The 17,955-nt window shown below is 41.4% G+C and overlaps 1 protein-coding gene across 16 annotated transcripts in view; it reads left to right on the top strand.

Annotated features, from left to right (window-relative positions):
* The window catches only part of PPP6R3 (protein phosphatase 6 regulatory subunit 3), a 144,703-nt gene that overhangs the window by 26,401 nt on the left and 100,347 nt on the right, over positions 1–17,955 (top strand). For 6 of the 16 annotated variants that reach the window (XM_043517929.1, XM_038406956.2, XM_038406955.2 and 3 more), the window contains 2 exons: positions 8,354–8,514; positions 16,860–16,987. The exons of 1 other annotated variant lie outside the window; for it this stretch is intronic. In XM_043517929.1, the coding sequence (XP_043373864.1) occupies positions 16,976–16,987 (12 nt within the window). In that variant the 5' untranslated portion in view covers positions 8,354–8,514; positions 16,860–16,975. Of the gene's footprint in view, positions 1–8,353; positions 8,515–16,801; positions 17,903–17,955 lie in introns of those variants that run through there. 9 more of the 16 variants (XM_043517926.1, XM_043517924.1, XM_043517921.1 and 6 more) reach the window with 5 other exon arrangements.

The raw sequence follows: 17,955 nt of genomic DNA, 5'->3' as shown, positions 1-17,955 counted from the left end.
ATATCTCTTTATTCCTTTTCCATTCTTATACTTGCTTTCCCTTCCCTGCTTGCTCAAGACTGTGGCTGTGCTGCTTATGCATCAATTTGAAATGGAGTAGTCAGTTTCACTTTTTGCTTCTGCTAGGCCACAAGAAAGTGACCTATTAGGGAATAGAATAGGTTCCAAACACTTCACTCTTCTGATTATAAACTCATTATTGCAGAAGTTTTTAAACACTGCAGGATATCTGCAGTACCAAGCTCAAGTTAAACATTATTTGTCTGCAAATAAATGTAAAACAGATACTTCCTCTTCAAACTAAATATTCTTTTAAATATCTGATTTAAAGCAAACATTTTAAAAACAAACAAAACCCTACTGTCTTTCCTCTTCTGTTTTCTCTCATTAGAGAGCAATATTATAATTCTTTGAGGGGTGTTAACAAACATGTGGACAAGGGTGGACCAGTGGATATAGTACACTTGGACTTTCAGAAAGCCTTTGACAAGGTCCCCCACCAAAGGCTCTTAAGCAAAGTTAAGCAGTCATGAGATAAGAGGGAGGGTTCTCTCATGGATCAGTAAGTGGTTAAAAGATAGGAAACAAAGGGTAGGAATAAATGGTCAGTTTTCACAATGGAGAGAGAGAAAGAGATGGCAAAGTTTGCAGATGATACAAAATTACTCAAGATAAGTCCAAAGCTGATTGCAAAGAGTTACAAATGGATCTCACTAAACTGGGTGGGTGGGCAACAAAATGGAAGAGGAAATTCAGTGTTGATAAGTGCAAAGTAATGCACATTGGAAAACATAATCCCAGCTATACATACAAAATGATGGGTTTCAGAGTAACAGCCGTGTTAGTCTGTATCCACAAAAAGAAAAGTAGTAGTTGTGGCACCTTAGAGACTGACAAATTTATTTGAGCATAAGCTTTCGTGAGCTACAGCTCACTAGATAAAGTGAGCTGTAGCTCACGAAAGCTTATGCTCAACTAAATTTGTCAGTCTCTAAGGTGCCACAACTACTCCTTTTCTTTATACAAAAGGATGGGGTCTAAATGAGCTGTTACCACTCAAGAAAGAGATCTTGGAGACATGGTGGATAGTTCTCAGAAAACATCTGCTCAATTTGCAGTGGCAGTCAAGAAAAAAAGCTAACAATGTTAGGAACCATTAGGAAATGGATAGATAATAAGACAGAAAATATCATAATGCCACTATATGAAGCCATGGTATGACTGCATCTTGAGTATTGCATGCAGTTTTGGTCTCCCCATCTCAAAAAAATATATAAGAATTGGGAAAAGTACACAGAAGGGCAACAAATGTGATTAGGAGAATGGAACAACTTCCGTATGAGGGGAGACTAAAAAGATGGACTACTCAACATGGAAAACAGATGAACAAGGGAGGATATGGTAGAGGTCTAAAGTGAATAGGGGAGTGTTAGCCCTTCACATAACACACACAACCAGAGGGGTCACCCAATGAAACCATCAGGCAGCATGTTTAAAACATAAGGAAGAACTACTACAAACAATACAATCAACCTGTGGAACTCATTGCCGGGGGTGGTGTTAAAGCCAAAACTACAAATGGGTTCAGAAAAGAATTAGATGCTTATTAGCCAAGATGGTCAGGGACAACCCCATGCGCTGTATCCCTAAACCTCCGACTTCCAGAAGCTAGGACTGGACAACACAATGGATCACTTGCTAAATTGCTCTATTCTGTTCATTCCCTCTGAAGCATGTGGCATTGGCTTCAGTTGGAAGACAGTACTGGGCTAGATGGACCATTGTTCTTGCCCAGCATGGCCATTCTTAATATGCATGGAGATGATTCTGACTGTGCACAGCATTATTAACTAAGGCTGCCTTCACCTTTGAACTTGACTTATACAAGATCCGGTTAAACCTTGTCTACACAGTGTGGGGTTTTTTTTTTTTTTTTTTTAATCTGGGTATAAGCTGCTGGGGGCGGGAGAGCCAGATTTGCATTCTATCTATGCTAGGCATTTGCTTTAGTGTAGCTATTCTGATGGGTAGAAACCCATTGTAGACAATGTCTTTGACTCCAGGAGAAACTACTGAATTCAGATGCTGTTACCACATAGTTCCTTTCCCTTCTCTTAGTAGTCATTTGATTAAGTGACTGGAAAATGTATATGACACACAGAAATAAAGGTTTAAAGAGGTAGGAACAGATCCTTGACCTTAGTATAATATTTTGACAATTTTTTTTGACTGCCTTCAGTATAAGTGCCTGTTCCATACATTCTTCAAGACTATTTTAGTAACTAAGTGTTTGCATACTGCAAAGCTTTGGGTCTTTATGCTACATTTCTTAGTGTAAACGAACTGGAAATAGTGGATTTTAGTTCTAAAACTTGGTGTGTAAGATGCAAAATATCTTGGCATTTAGAACTGGCTACATTTTCTGATAGAATTTTGATATAACCTCTTGTACACATTAACTTTTAAATATATTTAAAAGTCCCTGCTTGCTCAGCAAGTTCAGAAGATGAAACTGTTAAAATGCTTTATGGGTTATTTTGTCCTGTCTTTCTCTAGGCTGATATGCCTGTTGGCATTATTAAAGAGGGCCTACAAAAGATTTAAAGGTTTTAAAAATGAAAATTCCAAAAAATCCTGCTCATACTTGACCATAGAATATTAAGATTGTAAGGTCAGAACGTCTGTGTCTTTGCAGGACTACTTAGGGCTCTTGTGAGTTCTCATTTTAATGAAAGTGACAAGTGGTTAAAACTTCAGTACCTCCTTTTAACAAAGTGTTAGGCGTGAACATCAGTTTTCAAGAACACCAGTTTGCTTCTGTTTTAAAACATTCCTTTCCCCTCCACTTGGTGAGTTTTCAGCTTTTCTTTGTCCTAATTGCACTACTTCCCTCGTTACCACAGAAATCAGGTCTTGTCTGACCTGGTAGAGTCTTAAATTAAAACATAACAAAACAGAGGAAACATCTTTGAGACTATTATGTCAAAGAAAAGTGGACAAGGTTGTACTTTTCCTGTTGCATGTCAATTTTGACATTCCTTCACGTCTTGTCAAGATTGCTAAAAGCAAAAATGATGGTTGGTTGTGATGTGTCATATATCTGAAAGGGATTTGCTTCTATGAAAATATAAGTTGACTGGATGAGTTAGTTTCCCTAGCGCTCTCACTAGCAGCCCAGTGCTTCCAACAATTCTTGATATCTGGCTTGCTCTCTGTTCCCTGCAGCTCATAGAAACAGATCAAAGTCTTGGAGCTCAGTGCTCTGGCCATGCCCCCTCAAGCTTCTGCTTCTTGCTTCCAGTTTCTCTGTCTCTGTGGTAGCATGTGGACAGCAGTTTTTACAGATCTCACCTTGACATCTGTCAAAGGGTTTTGTCAAAATTTTGGACAGTGGTGAGCACTCTTCTTCTCAATCCTTCCTTCCCCAGACCAGTTTTTTAGCTGGGTGTTGGAAAAAACCCTGGAGTCTCAGCTGTCATGCCTCCCTGCTGGCTCCTCTGCACCTTCCAGGTATGGTAGGGCAGCCAAAAAAGCACTGAATGAAATCCAAATAGTACTCCATCTGAGAGACTGCCCTCCCAGGCTTGGCAGATAGTAAGTTTTGCCCAGCCTGTACCCAGCATCCATAACGGCTGCAACTCCATTTTGGGGAAAAATGGACCAGGAGTCTATGGGCAGAGCAGGGAGAGACTCCAAGGACAAAGAGGACTCCAGTCAGCTGATGTAAGAGTTCCTATGGGCCCCTGGAGAATATAAGGCAGACTTGCGGAGTCACAAATTCCCCACTGCTCAGTCCTAAAATGGGCCCTGAACACCCTGGGAAAAGAAGCAGAATTCAGAAGAATGCTCACTCCTTTCCAATTTGGTCAGGAGAGCTCTGAAAGCGTATTCCCCTAGGAAGGGAGAAGGGGAAAGACTAGGAGGTGAGGCTCCAAAGAGATCTCGTAAGAGGACTTCAGGCCCTCAACAAGGCTAACGGCAAAAATCCTCACCCAAGCTGGTAGAGAGCTTGTATGCTCTGTGAGCTAAAAAAGCTAAAAAACCAGAGAGCAAAAAAAGGGAAGAAAGTGTAGAAGATTCAGGAGGTGAGTCCTCTGACTCCTTTTTATCCTGCACAGAGGATGGTAAATTGTCAGGGTCTGACTCCAGTCAGGACTGTGGAAAGACTCAAAGGTGTTTTCCCCTCCATCCCCGCTGAGAAGTTTGAGGCCACGTGCAACAAGGTTGAATCCACTGTTCAGATTCATGACTAACCTGAACAAAATCCCAAGAGCAAGCCTGAGCAAACTTCTCCCCTCAAAATCCTCCCCTGAGGTAATGGGGGGGATTCCCTTACACTCCTCCATTGAGGAAGTAATTAGGGATTAATGGGATAAGACAGACAAAGGCAAGCATATGGACACAAATGATCCTAGCTTCTATAGGATCCAGGACCACAAAGTCCTAATTACTGAGATATGCAGGGATAATGCTGCCATATATAACCATATATTTAGCCAGGTTTCAGAGTAGCAGCCGTGTTAGTCTGTATTTGCAAAAAGAAAAAGGAGTACTTGTGGCACCTTAGACTAACACATTTATTTGAGCATAAGCTTTCGTGAGCTATAGCTCACATCTGAAGTGAGCTGTAGCTCTGAAAGCTTATGCTCAAATAAATGTTAGTCTAAGGTGCCACAAGTACTCTTCTTTTTGCATATATTTAGCCAGGAAATCTCAAAAGGGGAGTTCTGTCCTAAGAACCCCACAAATAGGAAAACAGGCCAGTTTCAAAAAAGACTGAGGGCTCCTCAGCCTCCATCAGGGCATCCCTCGCAGCTACTTGCTTTGCCAAGGACATCTCTCTCCTGGCTGGAAATCTGAGTTCGAGGATCACGCTGACTTTGGCTCTTTTTTTTTTTTTTTTTTTTTTTTTTTAAAGAAAGTTTCCCTGCCAACATTTGTTGTGATGCCTCAATGGATGTGATGAGATTTTCAGTCAAAGCCATGACTTCTAGCTCAGTGACCAGGTACCACCAGTGGCTTTGTCCCTGGAAGATGGATTGCCACTCTAGCAGGTGTTGTGCTCTACCACATTCAAGGGAGCTTTTTTGGAGAGAAGCTAGCCAATGCTGCAAAATCTGGACAGTCCCTTCCACACCATGCCTTTGAGAGAGTGCAGACTGGCCTTTAGACAAGTGTTCCTTTCAGCCTTCATCCTCATACAAATACCAGCGAAGGGGCAGCGTGTTCTCCAGAGGAAAAAACATAGAACTTTGGCTTGGGAGGAAACCCCCAAGGAAACTGCTCTCCCAAGCCTCTTTGTGAAGGACCACAGTGGTCTCCACCTAGTGCTGAAGCTTGGGGGCAGAATTTCCCATTTCCTGGAGTAATGGGTTGCTTTGACCATGGACCAGTGGGTCAGGGAGGCAGTTAATCTGGGATAATCCCTTGAGTTACAGGTGCCAGCCTATCCATTTTTCCTCCAGTCCTGTATCTTGTATGACCCTATACATCCTGATTTAGTCAGATAACATGAGCATTGTTGCATATGTAAACAACCAGGAAGGAACAAGAATCCCAGGACTACACCATGAAGTAATGGAATTCATACAATAGGTGGAACATTCTCTCCTCACCTTCGCATAATGGGAGACCTGAAGAAGGTGAAGAGCTCAGCAGGCACAAGGTGAACTCTGAGGGGTGCCTGAATCAAGAAGGCTTTGAGTTAACCATCCAATCATTTGGCCTGTCCTCAACTGACCTATTTGCAAACCACATCGCTGTTAGACCAAAGTACTTCACTAAGGAAGTGGAACCCAGATGGATGAAAATAGGTGCCCTATCACACAGATGGGTATAAAGAGACATGTCTGTATGTGTTCCATCCTTCCTGTTGTTAGGGAAGGTGGTCCAGAAAATAAAACTAGAACAGACTACAGTAACATTGACATCACATTGTCTGAGGACACCCTGATTTTTGGATTTAGAGCTGAAATTGGGACTGCCATTACAGCCCCCAAAGATTCAGGACATCTCATAAGATCTTCTGCGTCATCTGTATATGAACTGGCTGCATCAAATAGCCTGCCTAATAAAGGGAAGTACAGTATTGGGTCTGTCCTCCAAAGTCATTAGAACACTTCTTTCTTCTAGAAGAAAATCTGCCTTGAAAGCATACTCCTTTATCTGGTCCAAGTTTTGCGGATGGTGACAGGTACATAAAGCAAATCATAGAAATCCAGGAATTCCATTTAACTTTTTAGATTTTCTCTAATAAGGCTTCAGAGATCTCCAACCTAGCACCGTTGGATGTCAGGTGTCTGCTTTTTTGTTCATCCAGACTTGCTTTCTAATAGCCATCACATCCTCTGGGTGAGTGTCAGAGCAGGCAATATGCTCTATGCAGGAACCTTTAGTGTGTGTTTAAGAACAAAGTAGTGGTCAGAACTCTAGAATCATTTATCCTGAAGATGAACTCTTGTTTCCACAATTCCCAAGAGATGGTTCTACCTTCATTCTGTCCAAGGCCACAGCATCCCACTGAGGAGAGATGGCAACCTTAGCTGTCAGAAGGGCTCTGAAAATTTACCACAATGGAGTCCACAAGGAAAGGGAGGGCCCTGTTTGTATCCTTCCATTCAAAATGCCAAGGAATCAGAATTTCCAGATCCTCTACTGCAAGATGGATTAGACAATGCACTGTGAAAGGGTAAAAGGCATTGGAGATTCCAGTTCCAGAATGTGTCGGGGCACACCCCCTGTGATTCCTGGAGACCTCTTGAGCAGAAAGAGGTAATGCATCCACTGTGGGAAATTTTGTAAGGCAGCCACTTGATCAAATGCTACCATTTTTGTCAAATCACTACAAAGTGGACTTCCTGTGCTCTGCAGACGTATCCTTTTGGTAGGAAGGTACTGCATGTAAGTGACCTGGAAATTGTTTTGCCTTTGGAGCAAATATTATAGATGGGGGGGGGGGGGGGGAAATACTGTTTTTCCTTTCCTTTCTGATCTTTTTTTTTTTTTTATAACCCTCTCTACATCTGCTGGCTACTTCCCAGTGGTCAAGAATTGTGGGAGATCCTGGGCTGCAGAATGGAAAATTTCTAACTGATTTCCTTTCTGCTAGCAGTCTCTCCCACAATTCTACCCACCCCTGGATCGCTCATTAGTTAAGGGTCAAGTATTAAGTGAAATTGTTACCATAAGACCATCTTCCTTGGTCTACCGTATGTTACTTTATCTCTAGAATATTTGGTAATGATAGGCAAGTTTTACAGTTTGAGAATAACTCACCTGGAAGCAAGCACGAGTTGAGGGGGCCAGCCAGACAATGCAGCGCCAAAATGCTGATCTGCCTGCAGGAGCTGCAGAGAGAGGAAAGCAGCCCAGATATCAAGAATTGTGGGTGATGCTGCAAACAAAGGAAATTATTGGTAAGAAATTTTCCATTTGTCACTTTGAGGCACAAGCAGGTGAGCCTTGTTCAGAGACCAGCTGCTGGTGCCTCAGTGTCTGTATTCCTTTGAGTGGCAAACTAAGAACTCGCCCAATTTTAAGGACTGGTCACTTAGGAGACCTAGCTTACACCAGTTTAACTAAATCTGTTTTAAAACGTGGTTTTTGTTCAGTGCAACTCTGTGTGGCCACCCTTACTTCATAATAAGTGGCTAAAATTGATATGTCCAACCTTAGGTGAACTAACTTTTGCCACTTTTTTGTTTTGTTCTGAAGTGCCCTGCAGACTTGTGCCAAAATAATTAAATCTCTTAAAGTGCATCTCTTTATTTTCATGTAAGTTTTTGTAGATCAGCACTTAGTATAATAGATTCTCAAACAGTCATGATAGAGCAAGACCATACAAAAAGGGAGAAAATGTTGCTCTGCTCCCTAAATCTGAGGGAATGCAGGCAGGTGAGTATAAATTCAGTTAGATGAGATCCTCAAATACGCACAGCTACAGGTATCGACCAGATTTTTCCTTTTTGGGAAGGTAAAAAGCAGTGTCTTAAATATATAGTCTTCAATCACAGAGGGTCAAAACTGTTTAAGATAGTTTCATATACCCACAACAATATGAAGAATTCCCAAATCCTTGTTCAAAACAGGAGATGGCAGAGAAAAGGGGGAATATTGAACAGACTAGAAACAGTCACAAAAGCTTTCTTCTAGAATTGTTCAAAAGACCATGTATGTAAAAAATGACTTACAGGATCAGGTTCAGTTTCTTCCAAACAAATCTCCTCCCTCCCTCTCTTCCTTCATATTCTCAATCCCCAGTAGCTCAGAACCTTCATGTTACTACTATTTGAGCTGTTTAATGGAAACCTGTTAACATTATGAAACTATAAAATGTCTTGTTTTTTTCTTATAGGAAGAAATCTACTTCATCTTAACCTAATTCAGTCCTGCTAATCTGCTAATATTGTAGATTGAAAGATTTTGCTGTTGCCAGGATATCCTGTAATGGGCAAGGAGCCACAGAGAATACAAATCGTTTTGTTTTCTTAACCTTTTTAAAACTTTTGTTAACAGGTAAGAAACATTGCTATTAAATTTCATCTATAGGGACAACTTCTTTCCCCTCCTGCCACCATAAGGCATTTAAACATTTGGTGGTTCCTAAGTGCTTTAGTCTGTCGTCTTCTCTCTCCCTGATATCTCTCCCCCTTCAGAAAGGCTTACTTACGTTATTTTTGTAGGACTCAACTGTTGTCCTTTAGCTATTTTTCCCTTTTTGCAGCTTCTCTTCTGTAGCCAAGCCCTTCCTTCTTTCTTTTGCAGCTTTCTTCAAGTCATTTTTCTCTTCTTCCTAGCTGGCTGTTTTTCCTTTGTATCCTGTACCACTGTCACCACTACCATATCTCACATTGTCACAAATGTAGCATTGTGATGACCTTACTATTGGTTTTACAATTGACATTTTAAACTATTTGGGTTTGTGCTAGGAAGTTTCATAGCTGCCACCGGTATCTGGCATGGGGTACCGAGACAGTTAATGCAGATCCAGTTTGTTCTGTTTTGTTGTCCCCCTTCCTAATCGTGAGGTATTTGTTTTAAACTAAGCCAGGCATAGTGCTCAAGTTTGGGGATTTCAGGAAGGTCATTTGAATCTCTTTCAAAGCAGGGGGAGAGGGGAAGGAATTACCATCTTCTGATCTAGTAGTGTAGGGAGCAACAGTAAATCTATATTTTTAAAACAGCCCATTTTAAAGACAGTTGTTCTTTGACTTCTGTTGGGAACACAAGGCCCACATTTCAGTACTGTGTAATCAAATCCTTTACTAGTGCTTTTGCTATTGGTTCTATCACAGAAAAAATGGTAGCAATCCAGCATTCACAGCATCCGTTCTCTGTGTGCTGGAAGGAATTGTTTCTGAACAAATGTGTTCATGGATTGATGCACACAATTGTGGACAGCAGACTTTTTCCATCAGAGGTTCTTGCTCTCAACTTTTGAAACAATAGTGATATTCCAGTCTACTTCTGCATCTGAATTCACTTTTTGCAGCAACCTGTACACACTCTAAACTGAGACTGACAAACTGTAAAATTATTTGTGCTTAGCTATGCAGTCTGTCGCACACCTCTAAAACATAAATTAAGTCTTCTTAGCAGAAGCCACAGTGATACAAATAATATAGTCTACTAATGGGATTAAAATATTAGGTGGTGGGAAAGCAAAAATGTTCTAAACCTAGCAAAAAGCATTTCTTAAACCAATGATATCATAAGCTTTTTTTTTGTTGATACTAGTGAACCAGCCATGTTCACAGCTGGAGTGGGTGATTTCAGTTTTTATTTACACTCGTGTTTAAGAGTCCTAACTAATCCAGCATCTTTACCAGTAGCTTGAAGATACAGGGGTGGAGTGGGGGAATTAACAAGGAGACATTTGATTCTTGTCTCAAAACTCTTATTGTAATTTCATTGATAACTTTATTAATAGCAAAGACACGCTAGATTATAACTAGTTATATAATTTAGGTATCCAATACTTTTGTTAGTAAATATTAACTAGTTTAGACTGTTTGTATACTTACTAGGTCAGAGCAGTGTATATTTGAAGGCTTCAGCAATAAGTCTTAATGTGGGTCTGTATACACTTTTATGCAAAGTTGTGATCTAGCTAGAACGGGGTGGTCAACCTGAGCCCGAGAAGGAGCTAGAATTTACCAATGTACATTGCCAAAGAGCCACAGTAATACATCAGCAGCCCCGCACCTCCCCCCAACAGCTCCCACTCCCAGGTCCTCCCACCCACTGACAGCCCCACCGATCAGCGCCTTCCCCCTCTTCCCCGCACCTGCCGATCAGCTGTTTTGTGGTGTGTAGAGGGCTCTGGGGGGGGGAGGAGCAAGGGCATGGCAGGCTCAGGGGAGGGGGCAAGAAGGGGCAGAGCCGGGGCAGGGCCTGTGGCGGAGCTGGGGGTTGAGCAGTGAGCATCCCCCAGCACACTGGAAAGTTGGCACCTGTCACTCCAGCCCCGGAGTCGGTGCCTATACAAGGAGCTGCATATTAACTTCTGATGAGCTGCATGTGGCTCCAGAGCCACAGGTTGGCCACCCCTGAGCAAGATGATCAGCTGCTGTTCAACTGGGAAAAATATATATTCATTCACATTAGGAAGTGACCACATTCTTTTCAAGCAACCTGTTGAATATTCCACAACTATAGCAGGACAGAGCAAGGTCTCTTCTTTTGAGAATGGTATTCAACCATATATCTATGGAATGTGCCTGTTCTGTCTTTTTAGCATTTTTAATAGAAGCATATTTTCCTAGTTCAGTCTGAACAATGGAACCAAATAGTCTTTCATTCACAGTTTTCTTAAGAGCAGCTAGGTACATTTTAAGGGAAAAGCTTCCAAGTGTAGAAATTATGCAGTTAACAAGGATGAAATTTATGAGAGAGTGCAAACTTAAGACACAGTTCAGTCAACAAAACTAATAAAAGCTTCACGCTGTGGGACTAAAAAACACTTGACCTACATAAACAAAGGCAGCTCTGGAATCATAAGGATTTTGGACTCTGCTGGAAAGAAGATGCAGTACTTTCACTTGATATATCCAATATTTAACACTGCAACCAGAGCAGTACACTTGAATATGTATTAACCACTTTGTGTGAAGCAGAACATATCTTGTGGCTTTCCCAGAATGCAAAGAGCTTGAACTCTGATGAAAAAGAGTACCAGAGAACAACATGTTCGTTTTTATCATCTCACTTCTGTGTACCCAAAAAGACTGAACAAAAAAACTCCAATATAAATGACTTTAAGGTACAAGTTGCATTTATTTGCTAAGAATGAGTGACTCCTGAACACATTGTAAATTAATACAGCTGTATGTTGAAACAGTAGCTATGGTTTTAATATTGAATAATACTTTAGGAGTCTTACTCTAGGATCCTCACTTTTCATTTCCTGTTCTGTAGAAAATGAGGTGAAAATCTTTTAATTTGAGAAGCATAATTGAAAAATTACTGTGAAAAAGTTCCTTCTCTGCCTTGGTGGGTCCTATGCTTATTGGCAGATTTGCTTGCCTCAGAGGTTCACAGCAGCCCTCAGTTTGGCCACTTTCGTGGCTCAAATCTGCCGTACACTCAGTTAGCCTCATCTCTGGCCAGCATGGGGAAAAGGAAGAACAACAATCCCCGCAATCTCTGCTGATCCACCTAGTGGATCGGGGAATAGGCCAGAGACCTTCCCCTCTGGTGGAACCCACAGTCCAGGTCAACTACTCCGGTATCAAGTAGGGAGTTACGGAAATGGAGGGATGGGGGGAACCCGGGCCCACCCTCTACTCCAGGTTCCGGCCCGGGGCCCTGTGGATTTGCAGCTGTCTACAGTGGCTCCTGTAATAGCTGCGTGACAGCTACAAATCCCTGGGCTACTTCCCCATGGCCTCCTCCCAACATCTTCTTTATTCTCACCACAGGACCTTCCTCCTGATGTCTGGTGATGCTTGTACTTCTCAGTCTTCCAGTAGTACGCCTTCTCAGTCTCGGCTTCTTGCTCCCAGCTCCTCACACACGCACCACAAACTGAAGTGAGCTCCTTTTTAAAACCCAGATGCCCTGATTAGCTTGCCTTAATAGATTCTAGCAGCTTCTTGATTGGCTGTAGGTGTTCTAATCAGCCTGTCTGCCTTAATTGTTTCCAGAAAGTTCCTGATTGTTCTGGAACCTTCCCTGTTTCCTTACCAAGGAAAAAGGGACTTGCTTAACCTGGGGCTAGTATATCTGCCTTCTGTCACTCTCCTGTAGCCATCTGGCCTGACCCTGTCACATTACCCAGAAGCCTTAATATGATTTTTGAAACAAATTTTCCTTTTTTACATAAAGCAATGCTGTGGTCAGTTTTTATATCACTTAAGAAATTTGGACTAAAAGCAAAGAAATGAGTAGGTTCAGTAAACATTTTACACCAGGGGTGGGCAAACTACAGCCTATGGGATGGATCCGGCCCACCAGCCATTTTAATCCAGCCCTCGAGCGCCTGCTGGGGAGTGGGGTCTGGGGCTAGCCCCACTCTGGTGCTCCAGCTGGGGAGTAGGGTCAGGGGCCGCTCCACATGGCTCCTGGAAGCAGGAACATAGTGGTCCTGTAGCTCCTACATGTAGGGGCAGCCAGGGGGCTTCGCTCTGGACACTGCCCCCACCCCAGGCACTGTCCCCGGAGCCCCCTTTGGCTGGGAACCACAGCCAATGGGAGCTGCAGGGGTGGAGTCTATGGACTGGGCAGGGTGCAGAGCCGCTTGGCTGTACCTCCTCATAGGAGCCCAAGAAGGGACAAGCTGCTGCTTTCAGGAGTCGCTTGAGGTAAGCGCTGCCCGGAGCCTGCACCCGTGGGCCTCTCCCATGCCCCTGCCTCAGTCCTGCTTCCCCCTCCTGTCCTCCGAACCCCTCGGTCCCAGCCCAGAGCACCCTCCTTCACCCCCAAACTCTTCATCCCCAGCCCCATCCCAGAGCCCTCAGCCCCCGCACTCCCCAGTCCAGAGCACCCTCCTGCACCCTGAGCTCCTCATGTCTTGCCCCACCCTGGAGCCCACACCCCCAACCAGACCCCCTCACTGTCTTCTGCACCCCAACCTTAATTTTGGGAGCATTCATGGCCAACCATACAATTTCTATTCCCAGATGTGGCCCTTTGGCCAAAAAGTTTGCCTACCCCTATGCTATACCTATCAAATATAAAGAAGTGCATACTTCGGGGGTCAGAATTGTGTTGTGATGGATTTGTAGGTGAATTGTTTTTACTTGGATTTTGGTTGTCGGTATTTCCATTTAAGGGATAGTTAACTGAAATTCAATTATTTAAGAGAATTTTTGGTAAAATTAATCATTGCTGTTTCTTGAATGTAAAATAATCTCTATGTATGGACTTGAAAAGTTAAGGAATTTTGAGTCATGAATGTCAACTGACTACAAAAAAGAGTAGCATGTATTTTTGGGTCATAGTTTTAGTGGTGACTTGACAGAATATGCATTGTTAATGTTTGTGGGCATTGTAACTCATAATCAACAATTCAATTTGTGTTTAAGTGTCGTAGAGTTAAGTACATATCTCCTCTTGTGGCCTTAGCTGGTAATTCAAATGAAGTTTCACTGGATTTTTTGGAAGCTTCTGGTGGCATTTGCCTAGAATTTTTTTTGCATCTTGGGTGACTTATACTTGGTTTAAAGGCGTGGTGGGCACTGGCCAAAATACACTAAATGCTGGAAATCAGTATCCATATTGCCCTATAGACCTCAAAATTGCTGTAGGGAAGTGGGGAATCTGTCAGTGAAAATGTACTGATTATAGACAGCATTACCCCAATATCCTTACTGAAAAGCTTGGTCATGAGTGGCAGTTGTAGAAGGTATTCTCTGGCTTTTTCTTTTTGGTCAGCTTTACTAATAAGCATTTATCTAATTTTCAGATTATATCCATTGAAAATCTGATTATGCTTGCTCTTAAAAATTTTCTCACAAGCCAGTTCAAAACATATCTGCTTAATAGGCATTTATCACTGTGCTATCTAATTACTGTTAATGGATTTTAAATGCAGTGAGGCTGCCCTGCAGTAGGGAGTAAAATCTACTTGTGGAGAATCTTGATGTGATGTATCATTGGGCTGGCAAAGGGACATAAACATTTAAAACTTTTTGAAAAGGAGCTGCTTTATACATCTCTCTAACTTAGTATATTTAGAAATGTCAGTTCAAATTCTAGTTGATGAAAACCCATACAGATTTTTTGGGGGGTAATGGGAGAAGGGCACAACTTCCTTTACAATAGGACACAGATCGTAACCTTAACTCTGTAAAAGCTACTGCATCTCCATAGTATCCTGCAACCTTCTTTAGGTATGCAGTAGTGAAGTTCCTCTCCTCTCAACCTCCGTGGCCTCTCCTGTCCCACCTGTGGGCTGTTTGAAAGTTATCTGCACTCTGCTATGCTAGCAGTCATGTTTTCCTCAGCTAGATGGTCTGCAAGGAGGGTAAGAACCTGCTGCCCTCAGCTAGAGGAGATGATTCTTTAGTCCATGGGGTAAGGTCTGTCAGTTGGTAGTAAGTTCCATTGTCTAGCCTGACTGGTGGCAGGTTGTTTCATGCACACCTGTGACTGTGTTGGGGGCGGGGAGGAATTTGTATGACATCTTGTACCATAGGATAAGTAGTTGTGTGATCATACAAGACCACTGTAATGCATATGTATTAGTGTTGAATGTGCAACTGTAGTTTTCACACTTCCTGACTCATGAACTTGTAGCCATGCAGTTTTTTAATACAGCTTTCTCTATGATCAGCCCTACTCTTCTAAAAATTACAGATTATAGTATCTCTGGCTATACAGTTGAAATAGTTCCCTTATCACCTTATTCGATCTGAGATGGGGCCTTCTGTGGAGACCCACCTTCTTCAGTCCTCATATGATAGGCTGTGTAGTTAACATACACATCTTCTCTCTGTGTTAAATGCAGATTTTTACAAAGTAACTTAAAAAGAGATCCTATCATGCTAGCAGATGCAGGACATAGAGTAGTCTCTGGCTGTGGAACCCTTTTAGGCTGCAGTGTTTCCTATTTGAGAGAGATTCAGTCTCTCCTTTACTCAGTCAGAAAAATGGGGTGGTTAATGATGCTTTACACTTGTATAGGAGATTTCATTGTACTTTCAAATGTAGGTAAGCATTACTGACTTTTACAGCAGACCTAATTAGCAATTTTTAATAAAATTGCATGAGGCACCAGACTAGTACTTAAGACATGGGCCTACCACTTGAGATTGGGGATCTGTTCCCAGTTCTGCCACAGATTTACTACCTTTGTCAAGACACTGCAGAACTTGAGAGGAGCCATTTTTGTCTTAAAATGCTTAGCTTACTCTAAGCTTTTGTTGAAAATTAGAGTGTTCTGAATCTTAAACATTTGCAAGTATGAGGATATTTTATTTTTTTAGAGGATCAAAATCAGCCAGCTGTTGGAAGGCTTGCATCTAACCTTAATAAACTGCACACATCTGCAATGCCTGGTCCTGTAACTCCAAAAGATGGGTGGCTATCTCTTTAAGTGAAAGAAAATCTTTGGCTCTTGTGTCCTTTCTAAGCTTCTACCACCCAATGGAAGGTAACATACTGATGCACGTAGTTACCAATCTTGCTCCCATTGAAGACAATGGCAAACTCTCTCATTTGACCTCACATGGAGCAAGACAGAGCTCCAAACCACTTTCAGTAAAAAAAATATTATTAACTTTGCCTGATTGCAATATACTTTCTTTACTTACAACACGCATGTGAATTTTCAAGGGGACTCTGCTGTGTGGAATGTTTGAAGGGATAATTGCTTTGCTAAAGGGAAGCAAATAAACATCAGCAAGTTTTAAAATTTCAAACCAGCCTAACTTCTTAATGATCAATAATTCAGATAGTGACACTTTCTTCATAGTTTGTAGGTACTGTCTCTCTTCCTTTCAGAGTAAATTAGGCAATTTCCTGGCCAAACCAATTTTTGGAAGATAAATTGGTTGAAACTTTTACTAGTAGAGAAGCTGTAGCTTCTCCAAACATTTGATCCCAGTTCATTGGGATTTTGAACTATGTTATTTTGCACTAACTTTGTGTATTTAAAAAAGTGAGTTAAGAGAACTTCTGAAATTACACAGTACACGTTTATGGTGACACACAGGCCTCTATTTGGACTTGTGTAGTCTGTCTGAAAAAAGACAACAAACAAAGCTAACTAGCGAAATATTATAAGCAATGTAGTAATATGCTCATAGAGCCATTTTGTCAGCTGTTGACTACCATGGTATTCTTTTTTAAAAGAACCCTTCTCAATTCTAAGAGTGACTCTTATAAAGTTATCCTGAAGCAGTTGCTTGTGTTGATGCTTACTTTTACTTTTTTTGAGTCTGCTTCATGTTTAAAATCTCAAATTTTGCATCTTGTGTTGAAAGCAACAAACATGTTTTCAGGCACTCACACCAATACTGAAACCTGATACTGAAAGCAACTGAGAGTCCAAATTGGGCTTTGGAGATGGTTGAAAATCTAAAGAGCAAGCTATAATGAATGGCTTTTTCTGGGCTATGGATGTATTGGGCCTAATTGTACTCCTGTTGTGGTCAATGGGAGTAGGATTGTGTAACCATACATGAAAGTTCCCCTTTAAAGAATAGAAATTTTTGGTGTGGGGAGGAGGTAGAAGAAAACTAGCGGTAGAGATGGACTTGTCACTTGCCTGTTTTTCAAAGTTGCTGTGCTCATTTGGAACTGCTCTAAGTCCTCTAGGTAACTGCCAATCATACTTTTAAGAAAGTTCTCTTCTCTTCAGGGTTCCTGGACTTCCCCTTTTGGCACATTTTACGGTGTTTATTTTTCCTTATTCCAAGGGACCTGGGCTCCTGTTGGAAAGTGATGGAATAATCTCTGCTCGGCACCTGCCATGTTGAGGGAGCACCCCTAACACAGCTTGCCTGGGAGACAGTTTGTGAAATAACGCAGTAACATGTTTGCAGTAGTATGCCTTTTCTCTTATTATCCATTGTTAAATTGATTTTGAATGAAATTATTGAAACAGATTTTGAAAGGACGCTTGGGTGAGTGTCTCTTCCTCAGTCATTGCAAAGGGATTTATGTCTGGAATTCTTAACACTAATAGCTGCTACTTCCAAAGCTCCAACTTGTATTAATGGGGGGGGGCGGGGGAGTATGGTAGTTGATCCTATGTAATAGGATCGAAATATATATTTGCTGTTGGGTCAACAAAACACCTGTTGTTTGTCCATAGTAAATGGTTGTGCAGCTGTAACAACAAATAAGCCAATGTTTTTGAAAACAATTATATAATAAACTTAAATCAAATTACAAGCTAACACATCTATTGTAAATAAAATCAAATGTATGGATTCTGACTACTCTTGTAAACTTACTAATTTAACTGGTAGGTAAGATTGTTCTGTCTAATTGATTCTTAACATCTTATTTGTACTTCCTTTTTAATTCTTGCATGGGAGTCAGATGATTCAAAATGATAGTATATGTAAAATTAAAACTTTATTTACTCCTTTCCCGTATCCGTTTCAGTGACCCCAATACGTTTTGTATCCTTGTTTAAAAAAAATAAATAAAAAAAATTGTTGGATGCGCTAAACAATTTTAAGATTAATATGGGGTGTTTAAGAGATTTGCATGATACACTGGAAAACAATAGTACCCTGGCTAAATATATTTAAAATAGGCATGGTGTAAACACAAAACCTTTATTGTAATGTAATTGTAGTAGTAACACCTAATGACCCTGTTATGCTAGGTGTTGTGAAAACATATTTGCCTTGATATATACACTGTGATGCTGAACTCTGACACTTTGTGTCAGCTAGACTTGATCTACATGCTAAATTCTTAACTTTTTTCCAGAAATTACTCTCTGTGTGTGTGTGTGTGTATATACACACACACACACACACACACACACACACACACACA

This window comes from Dermochelys coriacea, chromosome 6, assembly GCF_009764565.3.
Source record: "Dermochelys coriacea isolate rDerCor1 chromosome 6, rDerCor1.pri.v4, whole genome shotgun sequence".
NCBI lineage: Eukaryota > Metazoa > Chordata > Testudines > Dermochelyidae > Dermochelys > Dermochelys coriacea.
The sequence above is the reverse complement of the archived record's forward strand: the minus strand, read 5'-3'. Positions and strand labels throughout refer to the sequence as shown.